We start from the raw sequence: 18,293 nt of genomic DNA on the forward strand, positions 1-18,293 counted from the left end.
TAACACCTCAGGCCAGCCGGAATTTATCAATCAGATGGATTTATCATCGCTTGAAGTTTGTGGGAGGATTTTGCTAACTCTCCCCCAGCACTTGAAACGGAAATGCTTGTCACTCCCAACTCCTAGAAAGGTTATGCTCTGATTCTAAAATGCTACCACTGGTCCCAAAATTTTCCAAACAGTGGAAATATTTCTCTCTATCGAGCACTTTGAAAATCTCGATCAAATAGCAACTCCCCTTTTCACCTTCAGTTTTCCAGGGGTTACGAAGCCCAGTTTTTGGGATCGCTCCGTACGATTTAACTCTTACAGTCCTGGATCATCGATGGACCTACACTGCAGTCCTTTCAGGATAGTATCGGCCTCCTGATATGCGGAGGGCAAAATGACCCCCAGGGACACCAGGAGTATTCTCACTCCCAGGGAGAGATTCCTCATTTCAACTGTTCAGGAGCACTCTGAAAACCACGGGAATAGATGAGAACTTGGGACATCCCATGCCCTTGATGGTCTCGTGTAACATTTCCTGCTCCAGATTTCTCAGATGTCTCTAGCTCCAGAAGCCATTTTCTCATTGGCTTCCCATTGTGTTCGGCAGTTCAGCCTGTCCTTCCCCTCCTGCACTGCTTACCCCACTACCCCGTCCTCACTCTGCACCCACCTCCTCAGCCCACACCCTCTTCCTCTCTCCAGTCTATCCCCCTTCCCCAATACACCACTCCACCCCCACCCTACTCCCTATTCCCACCCCTTCAAACACCCCTCACTCCCTCCTTGTCTTGCTCCCCATCCTCATCTACCTCCTCACTCCACTCGTCTCCTCACACTTCCCCTTTTCTCTCCCTGCTCCCACTCTTCACCTCCTCTCCTCACCCCCTCTACCTCACTTACCTCCTCACTCCACTCTTCCTTCTCCCTCCTCCCCTCCCTCTCCTCCCCTCCACTCCCCCTCCTCACCTCCCCTCCCTCTCCTCACCTCCCCTCCACCACCTCCCCTCCCCTCCTCCCCTCCCCTCCCCTCCTCACCTCTCCTCCCTCTCCTCATTTCCCCTTCCTCTCCTCACCTCCCCTCCCCCTTCTCATCACCCCCTCCCCTCCCCTCCTCTCCCCTTCCCCATCCCCACTTCCCCAACTCATATCCCTTTCACCTCCTCACCTCCCCTGCCCCTCCTCCCCTCCACCTCACCTTCCCTCCCCTCATCCTCCTCAATTCCACCTCCTCACCTCCCCTCCCCACCTCATCTCCCCTCCCCTATCTCATCTCCCCCTTCCTCACCTCCCTCCTTGCCCCCCTCTTCCATCCACACCGCCCCCGTACCCCCACCCTGGGCAGACTCACTCACCGTGTACCACCAGCACATACTGGTCGGTGGAGCTGCCGAACTCATTCTCGGCCTGGCAGAGGTAGGTGCCGTTATCGAGGGAGCTGAGGGCTGGCAGGACCATTCGGTTACCATGTTGCTCCGTTCGCCTGGGCAGAGAGTCGTTCAGACGGCTCCACGTCACCTCGGTGGGTCTGGGCAAGAGGAAGAGACAGCTGATTGAATACGGCCTCGGAATCGCGCTGCAGAAGGCCATTCGGCCTGCCCAGCCTGTCCCATTACGGTTAGCTCCAATCTTCCCTAACCCTGCACCTTCCCACTCCTGCCTAGTGCATGTCCTGTAACCCGTGCGCCTCTGTCTAAAATCTCTTTGATCTGTCTGACCCTGGTCACTATGATCTGTCTGAGCTGCTCGCAAACACAGCTTCTCACTGTACTTTGGTACACGTGACAATAAATCGATTGATCAATAAATCAAATCACTGCCAACACCATCCAGTATCTCTCCAATTCCCATCTGTTTGCACATTCCTGTTGAATTCACTGCGTCAAGTAACACATTCTTCTCCCCTACCCTCCCTCATTCCTCTTGGTCTTTTCCCAACTCTCTCCAATCTGTGTCCCTCAGGTGACTGACCTTTCCACCTTCTGGGAACAGTCTCTCCCTCACTGACTGTATCGAAACACCCCGCCCAACCCCAAAGTGATTCGAAACAGCCCCTCTCAATCTCCCCCTTAGCCTTCCCCACTCCACCATTGCCTCCAGCTGCCGGTTAGCTGGAATACTCTTCCTTAAGTCTCTCCAGGCAACAACCCCTCTGACCCCTACCGCTTCCACCCCTCTCCCCCAACCCCTCTCTCTTAAGACATTCCTTAAAACCAACCTCTTAGAGTCCTACCATACAAAAAAAAAGACCATTCGGTCCAACCCGTCCATGCTGACCAGATATCCCAACCCAATCTAGTCCCACCTGCCAGCACCCGGCCCATATCCCTCCAATCCCTTCCTATTCATATACCCATCCAGATGCCTTTTAAATGTTGCAATTGTACCAGCCTCCACCACTTCCTCTGGCAGCTCATTCCATACACGTATCACTCTGTGTGAAAAAGGTTCCTCCTCAGATCCCTTTTATATCTTTCCCATCTCCTAAACCTATGCCCTCTAGTTCTGGAATCCCCCACCCCAGGGAAAATACCTCGTCTATTTACCCTGTCCATGCCCCCCCATGATTTTATAAACCAAGATAAGGTCGCCCCTATTTGAGATTGAATGCCAGGTCACCCTGTCCCATTCTCCCCTGAAGTGGTCCAGGGTCAGGTTTTCTACCTTGGGTTTGACAATAGACAATAGGTGCAGGAGTAGGCCATTCGGCCCTTTGAGCCAGCACCACCATTCATTATGATCACGGCTGATCATCTGCAATCAGTATCCTGTTCCTACCTTATCCCCATAACCCTTGATTCCACTATCTCTAAGAGCTCTATCCATCTCTTTCTTAAAAGTATCCAGAGACTTGGCCTCCACATCCTTCTGGGGCAGAGCATTCCACACACCCACCATTCTCTGGGTGAAGACGTTTCTCCTCAACTCTGTTCTAAGTGGCCTACCCGTTATTTTTAAACTGTGTCCTCTGGTTCTGGACTTACCCATCAGCAGAAACATGTTTCCTGCCTCCAGAGTGTCCAATCCTTTAATAATCTTATACATCTCAATCAGATCCCCTCTCAGCCTTCTAAACTCAAGAGTATACAAGCCCAGTTGCTCCAATCTTTCAACATTCCTGCCATTCCGGGAATTGACCATGAGAACCTACGCTGCATTCCCTCAATAGTTAGAATGTCCTTCCTCAAATTTGGAGACCAAAACTGCACATATTAGTCTGGGTGTAGGATAGTGAAGAAGGCGTTTGGTATGCTTTCCTTTATTGGTCAGAGTATTGAGTACAGGAGTTGGGAGGTCATGTTGCGGCTGTACAGGACATTGGTTAGGCCACTGTTGGAATATTGCGTGCAATTCTGGTCTCCTTCCTATCGGAAAGATGTTGTGAAACTTGAAAGGGTTCAGAAAAGATTTACAAGGATGTTGCCAGGGTTGGAGGATTTGAGCTACAGGGAGAGGCTGAACAGGCTGGGGCTGTTTTCCCTGGAGAGTCGGAGGCTGAGGGATGACCTTATCAAGGTTTATAAAATCATGAGGGGCACGGAGAGGGTAAATAGACAAAGTCTTTTCTTTGGGTTGGTGGAGTCCAGAACTAAAGGGCATAGGTTTAGGGTGAGAGGGGAAAGATATAAAAGAGACCTAAGGGGCAACTTTTTCACACAGAGGGTGGTACGTGTATGGAATGAGCTGCCAGAGGAAGTGGTGGAGGCTGGTACAATTACGGCATTTAAAAGGCATTTGGATGGGTATATGAATAGGAAGGGATTGGAGGGATATGGGTCGGGTGATGGCAGGTGGGACTAGATTGGGTTGAGATATCTGTTCGGCATGGACGGGTTGGACCGAAGGGTCTGTTTCCGTGCTGTACATCTCTATGACTCTATGACTCCAGGTTTGTTGTAAATCTCAGTGCAGAACAAACCACCTCAAACCCTGGGCTCCAAACCTGCCAATAGTTGGCTGAAGTTCAGTCATCTCAGTTTGTTGCTATTGATGACATAGACAAGCACTGCCAAAGGGTCCTTCTCAAGATGGCAGCCGGTGACAGGTAGTGTTCCGCAAGGCTCAGTGTTGGGACCACAACTTTTGAGTTGATACATCAACGATCTAGATGAAGGAACTGAGGGCATTCTGGCTAGGTTTACAGACGATACAAAGAGAGGTAGAGGGACAGGTAGCATTGGTGAGGCTGGAGGTTTTGGATAGGTTTAGGACAGTGGGCATAGAAATGGCAGATGGAATACAATATTGGAAAGTCATGCACTTTGCTAGGAAGAATAGAGGCATGGACTACTTTCTAAATGAGGAGAAAATTCATAAGTCTGAAGTGCAAAGAGACTTGGGAGTTCTAGGCCAGGATTCTGTCGAGGTAATGCAGGTTGAGGCAGTAGTTCGGAAGGCAAATGCAATGATGATATTTATTTCGAGAGGAGTTGAATATAAAAGCTGGGCTGTACCTCTGAGGCTCTATAAGGCTCTGGTCAGGCCATATTTGGAGTATTGTGCACAGTTTTGGGCCCCATATCTCAGGAAGGATGGAACGTGTTCAGAGGAGGTTCACGAGAATGGTCCAAGCTTACATATGAGGAATGTTTGAGGACTCTGGGTCTATACTCGATGGAGTTTAGAAGGATGAGGGATGAAGTAATTAAACCATACAGAATACTGAACGGCCTGGACAGAGTGGACATTGGGAAGATGTTTGCATTGGCAGGAGAGACTGGGACCCAAGGGCACAGCCTTAGAGTGAAAGGAAGACCTTTCAGAATGGAGATAAGGAGAGACTTCCTCAGCCAGAGAGTGGGGAATCTGTGGAATTCACTGCCACAGAAGGCTGTGTAGGCCCCTTCATTGAGGATATTTAAGGCAGAGATAGATAGGTTCTGGATTGTTAAGAGTATTAAGGGTTATGGGGAGAAAGTGAGAGAATGGGGTTGAGAAGGAGAAAGTGAGGTCTGCAGATGCTGGATCACAAAGTTGAAACTTTATTGCTGGAACAGCACAGCAGGTCAGGCAGCATCCAGGGAACAGGAGATTCGACGTTTCGGGCACAGGCCCTTCTTCAGGAATGAGCAGAGAGTGTTCAGCAGGAGAAGATAAAAGGTAGGGAGGAGGGACTAGGAGGAGGGGCGTTGGAAATGTGATAGGTGGAAAGAGGTCAAGGTGAGGGTGATAGGTCGGAGTAGGATGGAGGCGGAGAGGTCAAGAAGAAGACTGCAGGTCAGGAAGGCGGTGCCGGGCTGGAGGGATCCGGCTGAGACAAGGTGGGGGGAGGGGGGATGAAGAAACTGGTGAAGTCCAAGTTCATCCCCTGCGGTTGGAGGGTTCCCAGTCGGAAGATAAGACGCTCCTCCTCCGACCGTCGGGTTGTTGTGGTTTGGCGGTGGATGAGTCCAATGACCTGCATATCCTCGGTGGAGTGGGAGGGGGAGTTGAAATGCTGTGCTACAGGTTGGTTGGGTTGGTTCGTCCGGGTGGCCCAGAGGTGCTCTCTGAATCGCTCCGCAAGTAGGCGGCCTGTCTCCCCAATATAGAGGAGGCCACACCGGCTGCAGCGGATGCAGTAGATGATGTGGGTGGAGGTGCAGGTGAATCTGTGGTGGATATGGAAGTTTCCTTTGGGGCCTTGGAGAGAAGTGAGGGGGGAGGTGTGGGCACAAGTGTTGCACCTCCTGCGGTTGCAAGGGAAGGTGCCGGGAGTGGAGGTTGGGTCGGTGGGGGGTGTGGATCTGACAAGGGAGTCGCGGAGGGAGTGGTCTCTACGGAAAGCTGATAGGGGAGGGGAGGGAAATATATCCTTGGTGCTGGGGTCTGTTTGGAGGTGGCGGAAGTGACGGCGGATGATGCGCTGTACATGGAGATTGGTGGGGTGGTAGGTGAGGACCAGTGGGGTTCTGTCCTGGTGGCGGTTGGAGGGGCGGGGCTCAAGGGCGGAGGAGCGGGAAGTGGAGGAGATGCGGTGGAGGGCACCGTCGACCACGTCGGGGGGGAAATTGCGGTCCTTGAAGAAGGAGGCCATCTGTGTTGTACGTATTTTGAACTGGTCCTCCTGGGAGCAGATGCGGCGGAGACGAAGGAATTGGGAGAATGGGATGGCGTTTTTACAGGGGGCAGGATGGGAGGAGGTGTAGTCCAGGTAGCTGTGGGAGTCGGTTGGTTTGTAGTAGATGTCCGTGTTGATTCGGTCGCCTGAGATAGAAACAGAAAGGTCTAGGAAGGGGAGGGAGGAGTCCGAGACTGTCCAGGTGAATTTGAGGTCGGGGTGGAAGGTGTTAGTTGAGAAACCTATCAACCATGATTGAATGGTGGAGTAGACTCGATGGGCTGAATGGCTTAATTTCTGCTCCTATATCTTATGGTCTCCTTTGATCGATTTCGAACATCCGTCTAGGAATGACAGGGTGGGTGGGTGGGTGGTGATCCTGGAAGGATCATAGGACACTTGAGCCACCCAAGAATCTCCTCTCTGGAAGTCTGGCACAGACTGTGTGCCCACTTCCCCCTCCCCTCAATCCCGGGAGGTCAACGTCTCTCATTTGAGGTTGGGGTGACCCCTGTAGACCAGACATTGGGTCCGAACAGCAGCTCTGTCCACCACCCACCCACCTCAAGAGGGTCTGCGCTGTTCCATGATAGTCTCCACTGGGCGGAACTAGATGTTGCCTTAGCAACGGGAAGCTGCCGTGGTGGGGGAGGGGAGCAGGAGATTGGGATGTCCTCTCATGACTGCCCTCTTGTGGGGCATTGCGGAAGGAGCTTCCAAATCAACTAGAATCACTGCACTGGACAAGCATCTGGACTCAGCCCTCCTTCGCAAGGATATTACAGAGGGAGAGGATGGGAGATCCACCCAAAACCTGATCGAGGGCAATGATAGGGTATAATTGAAGGGTCAATGTCAAGAGGCTTGGATTTAATGAAAGGGGTGGGAGGTTTAGAGGGGATTTAAGTAGAAGTTTTACCACCTGGAAAGCTGGGCAAGGTAAGAACAACACTCAGGGAGTGGTCAGATGACCGCGTGAGGCGTGCAATGTGACTGGAGTCCATAGGTGCTTGGGCGACTGGCATGGACGCGATGGGCAACGACTCCATGACTCAATTGTCTGAGGTATCCAACCCCACTCAAGGGGAGGTGATGACCTCGGGCATTATCGCTGGACCGTTAATCGAGAGACCCCAGGTCATGTTCTGGGGACCCGAGTTTGAATCCTGCCATGGCAGATGGTGGAAATTTGAATCCAATGAAAATCTGGAATTCCGAGTTGAATGACGACCGTGAATCCATTGTGAGGAAAAATCCATCTGGGTCACTAATGCCCTTTAGGGAAGGACACTGCCATCCTTACCTGGTCTGGGCCTACACGTGACTCCAGACCCACAGAAATAGGGGAATGAATGCCTCATTCCTGATGAAGGGCTTTTGCCTGAAACGTCAATTTTCCTGCTCCTCGGATGCTGCCTGACCTGCTGTTCTTTTCCAGCACCACTCTAGTCTAGACTCTGATCTCCAGCATCTGCAGTCCTCACTTTTACCACAGAAATAGAGGTCAATCCATAACTGCCCTCTGGGCAATTAGGGATGGGTAATAAATGCTGTTCTAACCACTGACACCCTCAAACTATCGTGGTGCCAGGTAAACATTATTCATGAGACACCTAATTAATGCTAGGACTCACCTCATTAATATGCAGATTCCCAGCTGACCCAGTTAGAGGTCTGGAGTAACCTGGAGTGGAACAGAACCTAAGCAGATTCAGGCGCCTACATCTTAGGGCACACCCCACAGCCTGGCATGCACTCATGAATAGCGTCTGACTCATGCCAACCTCCGAGATTCCTCGTAGCAAGTCACCTACCCGACTGAGCCAGCGGTCACTGCCTGGGCACTCCCCCCGGGTGGAACTGACTTGGGTGGTAACCTTGGACGAGGCTGGGCAGGTTTCCTGAGAGGGGGGTAAGTGGGCATCCCATCACTGTGCCAGCCCCTTCCAGTCAGGTTTTCCAGGGTCTCTGATTGTCCCTGTCTCTGCTGCGGTGTTTAATGCCAGGGGCCCATATTTTGGCAGTTCTAGACTATTGGCACTTTGCCCTGGCACACAACGGAGGTCGGCATGCGCAAGAATTCCAGGATATCCCGAGAGGAATTCGGAGGGGGAGAATGGACTCCTCTCAGCTTGCCCAGACATCGCACAGTTTGGGGGTGGGGGGGGGTAATGGAGGAAGTGCGAGAGTCGGGGTGTAAGATTGAGGGCATCCCACAGTCCAGATTCCTGGCCAAAAACTATTCCCTCAGTCCTTGGTGTACGAGAGAGACCACGTGGTATCTGGTTATTACAACCTATGATCACGGAAACACTCTTAATGGAACACGACTCCAGGCATCACATTCTCGGATTTGTCCCGGTCCTGGGCACACAACCCCAGGAATAGAGGAGGGTCAATTGTTCACAGAGGGTGATCGGTTGGGGGTGATGGAGTGGGAATCCACATGCCAACCCACTGCGGACTTGATTTTTATTTTCCTTCATTTGTTTACGGGATGAGGGCGTCCCATTTATTGCCCAGAGGGCAGCTAAGAGCCACCAGCATTGCTGTGTGTTTGGAGACATGGGGATCCAGACAGAGAGAGACACACACACACACACACACACACAGCACAGAAAGATAGGCAGGTGGTGTAGGGGCTGGAGGGGGTTATAGAGATAGGGAGGGGGTGTAGGGGCTGGAGGGGGTTACAGAGATAGGGAGGGGGTGCAGGGGCTGGAGGGAGTTACAGAGATGGGGGGGGTGTAGGGGCTGGAGGGGGTTACAGAGATAGGGAGGGGGTGTAGGGGCTGGAGGGTGTTACAGAGATAGAGAGGGGTGTAGGGGCTGGAGAGTGTTACAGAGATAGGGAGGGGGTGTAGGGGCTGGAGGGGGTTACAGAGATAGGGAGGGGGTGTAGGGGCTGGAGGGAGGTTATAGAGATAGGGAGGGGGTGCAGGGGCTGGAGGGAGTTACAGAGATAGGGAGGGGGTGTAGGGGCTGGAGGGGGTTACAGAGATAGGGAGGGGGTGTAGGGGCTGGAGGGGGTTACAGAGATAGGGAGTGGGTGTAGGGGCTGGAGGGGGTTACAGTGATAGGGAGGGGGTGTAGGGGCTGGAGGGGGTTACAGAGATGGGGGGGTGTAGGGGCTGGAGGGGGTTACAGAGATAGGGAGGGGGTGTAGGGGCTGGAGGGTGTTACAGAGATAGAGAGGGGTGTAGGGGCTGGAGAGTGTTACAGAGATAGGGAGGGGGTGTAGGGGCTGGAGTGGGTTACAGAGATAGGGAGGGGGTGTAGGGGCTGGAGGGAGGTTATAGAGATAGGGAGGGGGTGCAGGGGCTGGAGGGAGTTACAGAGATAGGGAGGGGGTGTAGGGGCTGGAGGGGGTTACAGAGATAGGGAGGGGGTGTAGGGGCTGGAGGGGGTTACAGAGATAGGGAGTGGGTGTAGGGGCTGGAGGGGGTTACAGTGATAGGGAGGGGGTGTAGGGGCTGGAGGGGGTTACAGAGATAGGGAGGGGGTGTAGGGGCTGGAGAGTGTTACAGGGATAGGGAGGGGTGTAGGGGCTGGAGGGGGTTACAGTGATAGGGAGTGGTGTACGGGCTGGAGGGGGTTACAGAGATAGAGAGGGGTGTAGGGGCTGGAGGGGGTTACAGAGATAGGGAGGGGGTGTAGGGGCTGGAGGGGGTTACAGTGATAGGGAGGGGGTGTAGGGGCTGGAGGGGGTTACAGAGATAGGGAGTGGTTTAGGGACTGGAAGGGGTTACAGAGATAGGGAGGGGGTGTAGGGGCTGGAGGGGTTTACAGTGATAGGGAGAGTTTTTAGGGGCTGGAGGGGGTTACAGAGATAGAGAGGGGTGTAGGGGCTGGAGAGTGTTACAGAGATAGCGAGGGGGTGTCCGGGCTGGAGGGCATTACAGAGATAGGGAGGGGTTTATGGGCTGAAGGGCTTAAAAAGATAGGGAGGGGTTTTGGGACCAGAGGGAGTTACGGACATTGGGAGGCGTGTAGGGGCTGGAGGTGGTTAAAGAGATAGGGAGGGGGTGTAGGGTCTGGAGGAGGGGACAGGGATAGGGAGAGGGTGTAGGGGCTGGACGAGGGGACACGAAGTGTGGGAGAGGTTTAAGATGGTCAGCCAAAGTTCTCAGTGAAGTGGGAAGGAAGTCTCTGAATTACTCCCAACTCTCCTGCTGCCTCACTCTGCGCTGTTCATCTCCAAGTAATTATCTCTCGCAGAATGTCACCCTGCACAGAATAGTTCAGAGCAATGCATCACCTGGCCTGGATCTGTTTCAGTTTCCAAGGTGTTATCTTTGATCTTTAATTGAATCCTTGTCATGTATGTACAACCACCTTTCGGAAGTAACACTTGTCCTAACAGAGCCCAAGGTACATAAATCTCGACAAATCTCCCCGGACACATTCCCAGTTCCTCCCCTTGTAGCATGGTTAGCGTCCCTGCAATCACTCGTCACTGCCTCACCTCTATGTGGTCCCCTATCACTCCCATTTACTGTAATAGCCCAGATATGTACGTCAAAATAAAAACCAATTTGCACGTAGCAAAATTTAATCAGCATCAACCTGCTGAGGCCTGACCTCATGAGACCTCACTCCCTCAGCACTGAACCTCCGACAGTGCCCACTCCCTCAGCACTGACCCACCGACAGTGAGGCACTCCCTCAGCACTGACCCTCCGACAGTGCGGCACTCCCTCAGCACTGACCCTCTGCATCAGTGCCAAGTTGATCTCCTTGATCAGGAGAGTGATTGGAAGGGAACGTGACCATTGTACAAAAAATCTCCTGCAAAATGAGGTGCTACCCTTCCAACAGGGAGAGGAGAATGCATGAAAATACACTGTTCTGTTGATAAGACAGTATGTTTTCAACAGTGAGTCATTTATAAGTCCCTGCTGTGTACAGGCTAATCCTTTGCTGTAACGATCTGTTACTCACCATATGGCATTGAGTGTTTGCTAAGAATATCTAATATCACTCTCCTGCAATGTTTATAGCTGATGAACCTCGCTGTTATTCAGGGAGGTTTGGGAACAAGATTTGCAGGCTGGTCCAACACACCATCTCAGGCAAGGCTAGTAGACATGCTAATTCTTTAAGAATTAACTTATGGGGCATGGGCGTCGTTTATTGCCCCCAGGTCCCGAGTTGCACCCCCCTTGAGAAGGTGGGGGTGAGCTGCCTTCTTGAGCCGCTGCAGTCCATGTGCTGTGGGTAGACCCACAATGTCCCTGAGGGAGGGAATTCCAGGATTCTGACCCAGGAAGGAACGGGAGATATATTTCCAAGTCGGGAAGGTGAGGGGCTCGGAGGGGAACTTGCAGGGGGTGGTGTTCCCATGTACCTGCTGCCCCTGTCCTTCTAGATGGAAGTGGCCGTGGGTTTGGAAGGTGCTGCCTGAGGGTCTTTGGTGAGTTTCTGCAGTGGGTCTTGTAGCTGGTACAACACTGCTGTTACTGAGCGTCGGTGGGGGGAGGGAGGGGATGGTACACACTGCTGTTACTGAGTGTCGGTGGGGGAGGGAGGGGATGGTACACACTGCTGTTACTGAGCGTCAGTGGGGGGAGGGAGGGGATGGTACACACTGCTGTTACTGAGGGTCGGTGGGGGAGGGAGGGGATGGTACACACTGCTGTTACTGAGCGTCAGTGGGGGGAGGGAGGGGATGGTACACACTGCTGTTACTGAGTGTCGGTGGGGGAGGGAGGGGATGGTACACACTGCTGTTACTGAGCGTCGGTGGGGGAGGGAGGGGATGGTACACACTGCTGTTACTGAGCGTCGGTGGGGGGAGGGAGAGGATGGTACACACTGCTGTTACTGAGCGTCGGTGGGGGGAGGGAGGGGATGGTACACACTGCTGTTACTGTGCGTCGGTGGGGGGAGGGAGGGGATGGTACACACTGCTGTTACTGAGCGTCGGTGGGGGAGGGAGGGGATGGTACACACTGCTGTTACTGTGCGTCGGTGGGGGGAGGGAGGGGATGGTACACACTGCTGTTACTGAGCGTCGGTGGGGGAGGGAGGGGATGGTACACACTGCTGTTACTGAGCGTCGGTGGGGGAGGGAGTGGTGGACAGGCACTGGGGAGTCAGGAGGTGAGTTGTGCAATGCGGGATTCCCAGGCTCTGACTTGCTCTTGGAGACCGGAATTTATATAGAAACATAGAAAATAGGTATAGGAGTAGACCATTCGGCCCTTCGAACCTGCCCCACCTTTCAATAGGATCGTGCCTGATCATGCAATTTCAATATCCCACTCCCTTCGTCTCTCCCTGCCACTTCAGCCCTTTAGCCCTTTAGCTTCCGGTTCTCGTCCAGCTCCCTCTTGAGTAGATCCAATGAACTGGCCTCAGCCAATGATCTCCTGTTGGGGAAGGGGAGTTCCACACGTTCACAACTGTCCGGGTGAAGAAATCTGTCCCCATCTCAGTTCTGAACGGCTTACCCCTTATTCCTCGACAGTGACCACTCATTCTGGACTCCCCCAGTATTGGGAACATGCTTCCCCCATCGAGCCTGTCCAGTCACATCAGGATTTTATCTGGCTCCATGAGATTCCCACCCATTCATGTAAATTCCAGCAAATACAAGCCCAGACGCTCCAGTCTTTCCTCACATGTCTGTGCTGTCATCCCGTGAAGCAGTCTGGCCAACCTCCAGTGGATTCCCTCAATAACAATAATGTCCTTCTTCAGACTCGGAGACCAAAACTGCTCACAATACTCTCGGTGTGGCCATCACCGAGATCCTATATAACTGCAGCAAGATATCCTTACTCTGATCCTCCAATCCTCTCTCGCGATGAGGGCCAACGTGCCATCAGCTTTCCTTCCTGCCTGCGGTACCTGCACGCCAGCCTTCAGTGACTGTTCCACCGTGACACCCAGGTCTCGTTGCACCTCATCTTTTCCTAAATGCCACTGTTCAGTCCCACCCCCTAGTCCTTTAGAAGGGTTACACCTGAAACGTCGACTTCTCCATCTCCTGATGCTGCCTGCCTTGCTGTGTTCTCCCATCCTCCTGCCTGTCCCTCCTGATGCTGCCTGCCTTGCTGTGTCCCTCCAGCCTCCTGCCTGTCCCTCCTGATGCTGCCTGCCTTGCTGTGTTCCCCCAGCCTCCTGCCTGTCCCTCCTGGTGCTGCCTGCCTTGCTGTGTTCTCCCATCCTCCTGCCTGTCCCTCCTGATGCTGCCTGCCTTGCTGTGTCTCTCCAGCCTCCTGCCTGTCCCTCCTGATGCTGCCTGGCTTGCTGTGTCCCTCCAGCCTCCTGCCTGTCCCTCCTGATGCTGCCTGCCTTGCTGTGTTCTTCCAGCCTCCTGCCTGTCCCTCCTGATGCTGCCTGCCTTGCTGTGTCCCTCCAGCCTCCTGCCTGTCCCTCCTGATGCTGCCTGCCATGCTGTGTTCCCCCAGCCTCCTGCCTGTCCCTCCTGGTGCTGCCTGCCTTGCTGTGTTCTTCCAGCCTCCTGCCTGTCCCTCCTGATGCTGCCTGCCTTGCTGTGTTCTCCCAGCCTCCTGCCTGTCCCTCCTGGTGCTGCCTGCCTTGCTGTGTTCTTCCAGCCTCCTGCCTGTCCCTCCTGATGCTGCCTGGCTTGCTGTGTTCCCCCAGCCTCCTGCCTATCCCTCCTGATGCTGCCTGGCTTACTGTGTCCCTCCAGCCTCCTGCTTGTCCCTCCTGATGCTGCCTGGCTTGCTGTGTCCCTCCAGCCTCCTGCCTGTCCCTCCTGATGCTGCCTGGCTTGCTGTGTTCTCCCAGCCTCCTGCCTGTCTACTTACCATTCAGATAATAATCTGCCTTCTTGTTTTTGCCACAAAAGTGGATAAACGCACGTTATATTGCATTTGCCAAGCATTTGCCCACTTAGCCAGTCTGCCCAAGTCAACCTGCAGCCTCTTAGCATCCTCCTCACAGCACACACTGTCACCCATCTTGGTGTCATCTGCAAATGTGGAGATATAAAGGATTCATTTCCTTTGTCCACGTTGTTAATGTATATTTTGAACAGCACTGAACTCTGCGGTACCCCTCTCCTCACTGCCTGCCGCTCTGAAAAGGACCCGTTTATTCCAAATCTCCACTTCCTGTCTGCCAACCAGTTCTCTATCCATGTTAATATATGACCTCCGGTTACATGAGCTTTAATTTTCCTGACTAATCTCTGGTGTGGAACCTTGTCAAAAGCCTTTTGAAAGTCCAAGTACACAATATGCACTGATTCACTCTCCTGGTCACATCCTGAAAACCTTCCAGCAGATTGGTCAAGCACGATTTCCCTTTAGTGAATCCATGCTGACTAGGCCCGATCCTGTCACTGCTTTCCAAATGCTCAGTTATTACATCCTTAATGATTGACTCCAGCACTTTTTCCCATCACCAATGTCAGGCTAAACGGCCCATAATTCCCAGTTTTCTCTCTTCCTCTATTTTCTTTTGAAAATGGTGTTGCATTAGCTGCCCTCCAGTTGCTCATATTGCTAATTCAGTTGAGTTTCTGATCAATGGTAGCCCCCAGAGTGTTTTTAGTGGGAGATTCTGTGATAATAACACTATTGAATGTCAAGGGACAAAGATTGCATTCCCACCTGTTGGAGGTGATCATTGCCTGGCATTTCTGTGATGTGAATGTTACCTGCCATTTGTCAAGGTCATTATTTCACCAAGTCCTATCCTCTTGTATTGTTCCCATCTTGACAATGTCCTAACTTACAATTCCCATCCTTCCTTACATATATTCCTCATTTTCCTCCTCTCTGTAACCCACTCCCCCTCTCTGTAACCCCCTGCACCCCCTCCCCCTCTCTGTAACCCCCAATATACCCTCCCCATCCCTGTAACCCCCAATACACCCTCCCCCTCCCTGTAACCCCCAATACACCCTCCCCATCCCTGTAACCTCCAACATCCCTTTCCTACCTCTGTAACCCATTGCACCCCCTCCCTATCTCTGTAACCCCCTACATCCATTCCCTACCTCTGTAACTCCCTACACCCCTCCTAATCTCTGTAACCCCCTACACCCCTTTCCCTTCTCTGTAACACCCTACACCCCCTTCCTATCCCTGCAACCCCTACACCTCCTCCCTATCTCTCTAACCCCCTACACGCCCTCCCTATCTCTGCAACCCCTACACTCCCTCCCTATCTCTGTAACCTTCTCCAACTTCTATACCCCTCCCTATCTCTGCAACCCCTCCACTCCCTCCCTATCTCTGTAACCTTCTCCAACTTCTATACCCCTCCCTATCTCTGTAACCTTCTCCAGCCCCTATACCCCTCCCTATCTCTGTAACCTCCTCCAGCCCCTTTACCCCTCCCTATCTCTGTAACCTCCTCCAGCCCCTACACCCCCTCCCTATCTCTGTAACCCCCTCCAGCCTCTACACCCCTCCCTACCTCTGTAACCCCCTCCAGCCTCTACACCCCTCCCTATCTCTGTAACCCCCTCCAGCCCCTAAACACCTCTCAAAGGACAGTGTAACGGTGGCTGAAAGAACTTTTGATGAGTTCTCATCTGCTGAGGTGGTATGGGCTGAGGTTAGAAACGGGAGAGGAGAGCTCACACTGCTGGGAGTTATTTATAGACCTCCTCAAAGTTCCAGGGAGGTGGAGGAGAGGATTGGCAAAATTATTCTGGGTAGGAATGAAAAGAACAGGGTGGTCATTATGGGAGACCTTAACTTCCCCTAAATTGACTAGAAATGCTATAACTCTAGTACATCGGATGGTTCAGTTTGTGTCCAATGTGTACAGGAGGGTTTCCTGACACAGTATGTCGAAGGGTCGACAAGAGGGGAGGCCACACTGGATCTGGTGCTTGGTAATGAACCAGGCCAGGTGTTTGATTTAGTTGTAGGTGAGCACTTTGCACAGAGTGACCATAATTCAGTTACATTTAGTTTAGCAATGAAGAGAGATAGGTACACGCCACAGGTCAAGAAGTTATAGATGGGGCAAGGGCAATTATAATGCGATCAGGCAAGAATTAGGATGCATAGAATGGGGCAGCAATATGCAGGGAATGCAGACAATGGAAATGTGGAGCTGGTTTAAGGAGCAGATATTGCGTGTCCTTGATAGGTATGTCCCTGTCAGGCAGGGAGGGAGTGATAAGGCGAGGGAACTGTGGTTTACAACAGAAATTGCATCTCTTGTTAAGCGGAAGAGGGAGGCAGATGTGACGTTGAGACGATATGGTTGAGATGAGGCCATGGAAAGTTACAGATTACCTCGGAAGGATTTAAAGAGAGAGTCAAGAAGAGCAAGGAGAGAACATGAGCAGGTAGAATAAGGGAGAACCCTAAACTTTCTACAGGTAATGAGGGATAAAAGGATGACCAGGGTAGGAATAGGGCCAGTCAAAGACAGAAGTGGGAAGTTGTGTGTGGACCGTGTGGAGATCGGAGAAGTGCTAAATGAATATTTCTCATCTGTTTTCACTGAGGAAAAGGAGAATATTGTAGAGGAGAAGTCTGAGATACGGGCTATTAGACTAGAAAGGATTGAGGTCAGTAAGGAGGTGTTATCAATTCTAGAAGGTGTGAAAGTAGATAAGTCCCCTGGGCCGGATGGGATTTATCCGAGGTTCCTCTGGGAAGCTACGGAGGAGATGGTGGAGCCTTTGGCCTTGATCATTGAGTCATCATTGTCTACAGGTTTAGTACCGGAGGACTGGAGGATTGCAAATGTTGTGCCCTTGTTCAAGAAGGGCAGAGATGGCCCAGGTAATTATAGACCAGTGAGCCTTATGTCTGCTGTAGGAAAAGTTTTGGAAAGGATTATAAGAGATAGGATTTATAATCATCTAGCAAGCAACAATTTGATTGGGGCTAGTCAATATGGTTTTGCCAAGGGCAGGTCGTGTCTCACAAATCTTATTGAGTTTTTTGAGAAGGTGACCAAGCATGTGGATGAGGGTAGGGCAGTTGATGTGCTGTACATGGACTTCAGTAAAGCCTTTGATAAGGTTCCACATGGTAGGCTGTTGGAGAAAATGCAGAGGCATGGGATTGAGAGTGATTTAGCAGTTTGGATTAGAAACTGGCTTTCTGAAAGAAGACAGTGAGTGGTGGTTGATGGAAAATATTCAGCCCGGAGTCCAGTTTCTAGTGGTGTGCCACAAGGACCTGTTTTGGGACCACTGCTTTTGATATTTTTATAAATGACTTGGACGCAGGCATAGGTGGATGGGTTAGTAAGTTTGCAGATGACACTAATGTCGGTGGAGTAATGGACAGTGTGGAAGAATGTTGCAGGTCGCATGGGGACTTGGATAAACTGCAGAATTGGCTGAGAGGTGGCAAATGGAGTTCAATGCAGCTAAATGTGAGATGATGCACTTTGGGAAGAAAAACAGGAAGGTAGAGTACCGGGTCAGTGGAAAGATTCTTGGCAGTGTGGATGTCCAGAGGGATCTTGGAGTCCATGTACATAGATCCCTGAAAGTTGCCACCCAGGTTGATAGTGCTGTTAAGGAGGCATACAGTGTGTTAGGTTTCATTTGTAGAGGGATTGAGTTCCGGAGCCACGATATCATGCTGCAATTATACAAAACGCTGGTGCGGCCACACTTGGAGTATTGTTCTGGTCGCCGCATTACAAAAAATGTGGAAGCATTGGAAAAGGTGCAGAGGCGATTTACCAGGATGTTGCCGGGTCGAGAGGGAAGGCCTTATGAGGAAAGGCTGAGGGACTTGGGTCTGTTCTCATTGGAAAGAAGAAGGCTAAGAGGGGATTTGATAGAGACATACAAGATGATCAGAGGATTAGATAGGGTAGACAGTGAAAGTCTTTTTCCTAGGATGATGACATCAGCTTGTACGAGGGGGCATAACTACAAATTGAGGGGTACTCGAATTCAGTTGAGTCCCCAGGCTGGGAAATAAAGTGGGCACACTCCATCATATTGAAGGTGCTACATAAATACAGCTTTCCTGTTGTTGGGTTCTGCCACACTGAGAAGCAGAAGAAACAGTGATAAACTGAGAAAAAAATGAGAGAAACAAAATCACAGTTAAACTGCTGGCACATCTCTGAGGAAATGTGAAGTGCATTGCCAAATAGTTGCAACTGAGTGAAATGTTTTAATATTCATGAAATGTAGCCCTGTTTCTTGTTGCAGATATATTCTGAAAATCTGATTTGACCGCAGGCAATCTGGATAGCCACCTATACACAGAAGTAAACACCAACTCCTCAAGACCTCATTAAAAGTCAGCCATAATCCAATCTGGGAAAAAACACCCTTCATTGACCAACCCAAGTT

General features: G+C 51.7%; 1 protein-coding gene across 2 annotated transcripts in view; it reads right to left on the minus strand.

Annotated features, from left to right (window-relative positions):
- cadm4 (cell adhesion molecule 4) overlaps positions 1-18,293 on the minus strand; it is a 250,119-nt gene that overhangs the window by 6,901 nt on the left and 224,925 nt on the right. For both annotated transcript variants that reach the window (XM_087981089.1, XM_087981090.1), the window contains exon 7: positions 1,344-1,516. In XM_087981089.1, coding sequence (XP_087837215.1) covers positions 1,344-1,516 — 173 coding nt within the window. The remainder of the gene's footprint in view (positions 1-1,343; positions 1,517-18,293) is intronic.

This window comes from Chiloscyllium plagiosum, unplaced genomic scaffold (genome assembly GCF_037043375.1).
Source record: "Chiloscyllium plagiosum isolate Xiang-an unplaced genomic scaffold, Cpla_swu_hap1 HiC_scaffold_38, whole genome shotgun sequence".
Taxonomy (NCBI): domain Eukaryota; kingdom Metazoa; phylum Chordata; class Chondrichthyes; order Orectolobiformes; family Hemiscylliidae; genus Chiloscyllium; species Chiloscyllium plagiosum.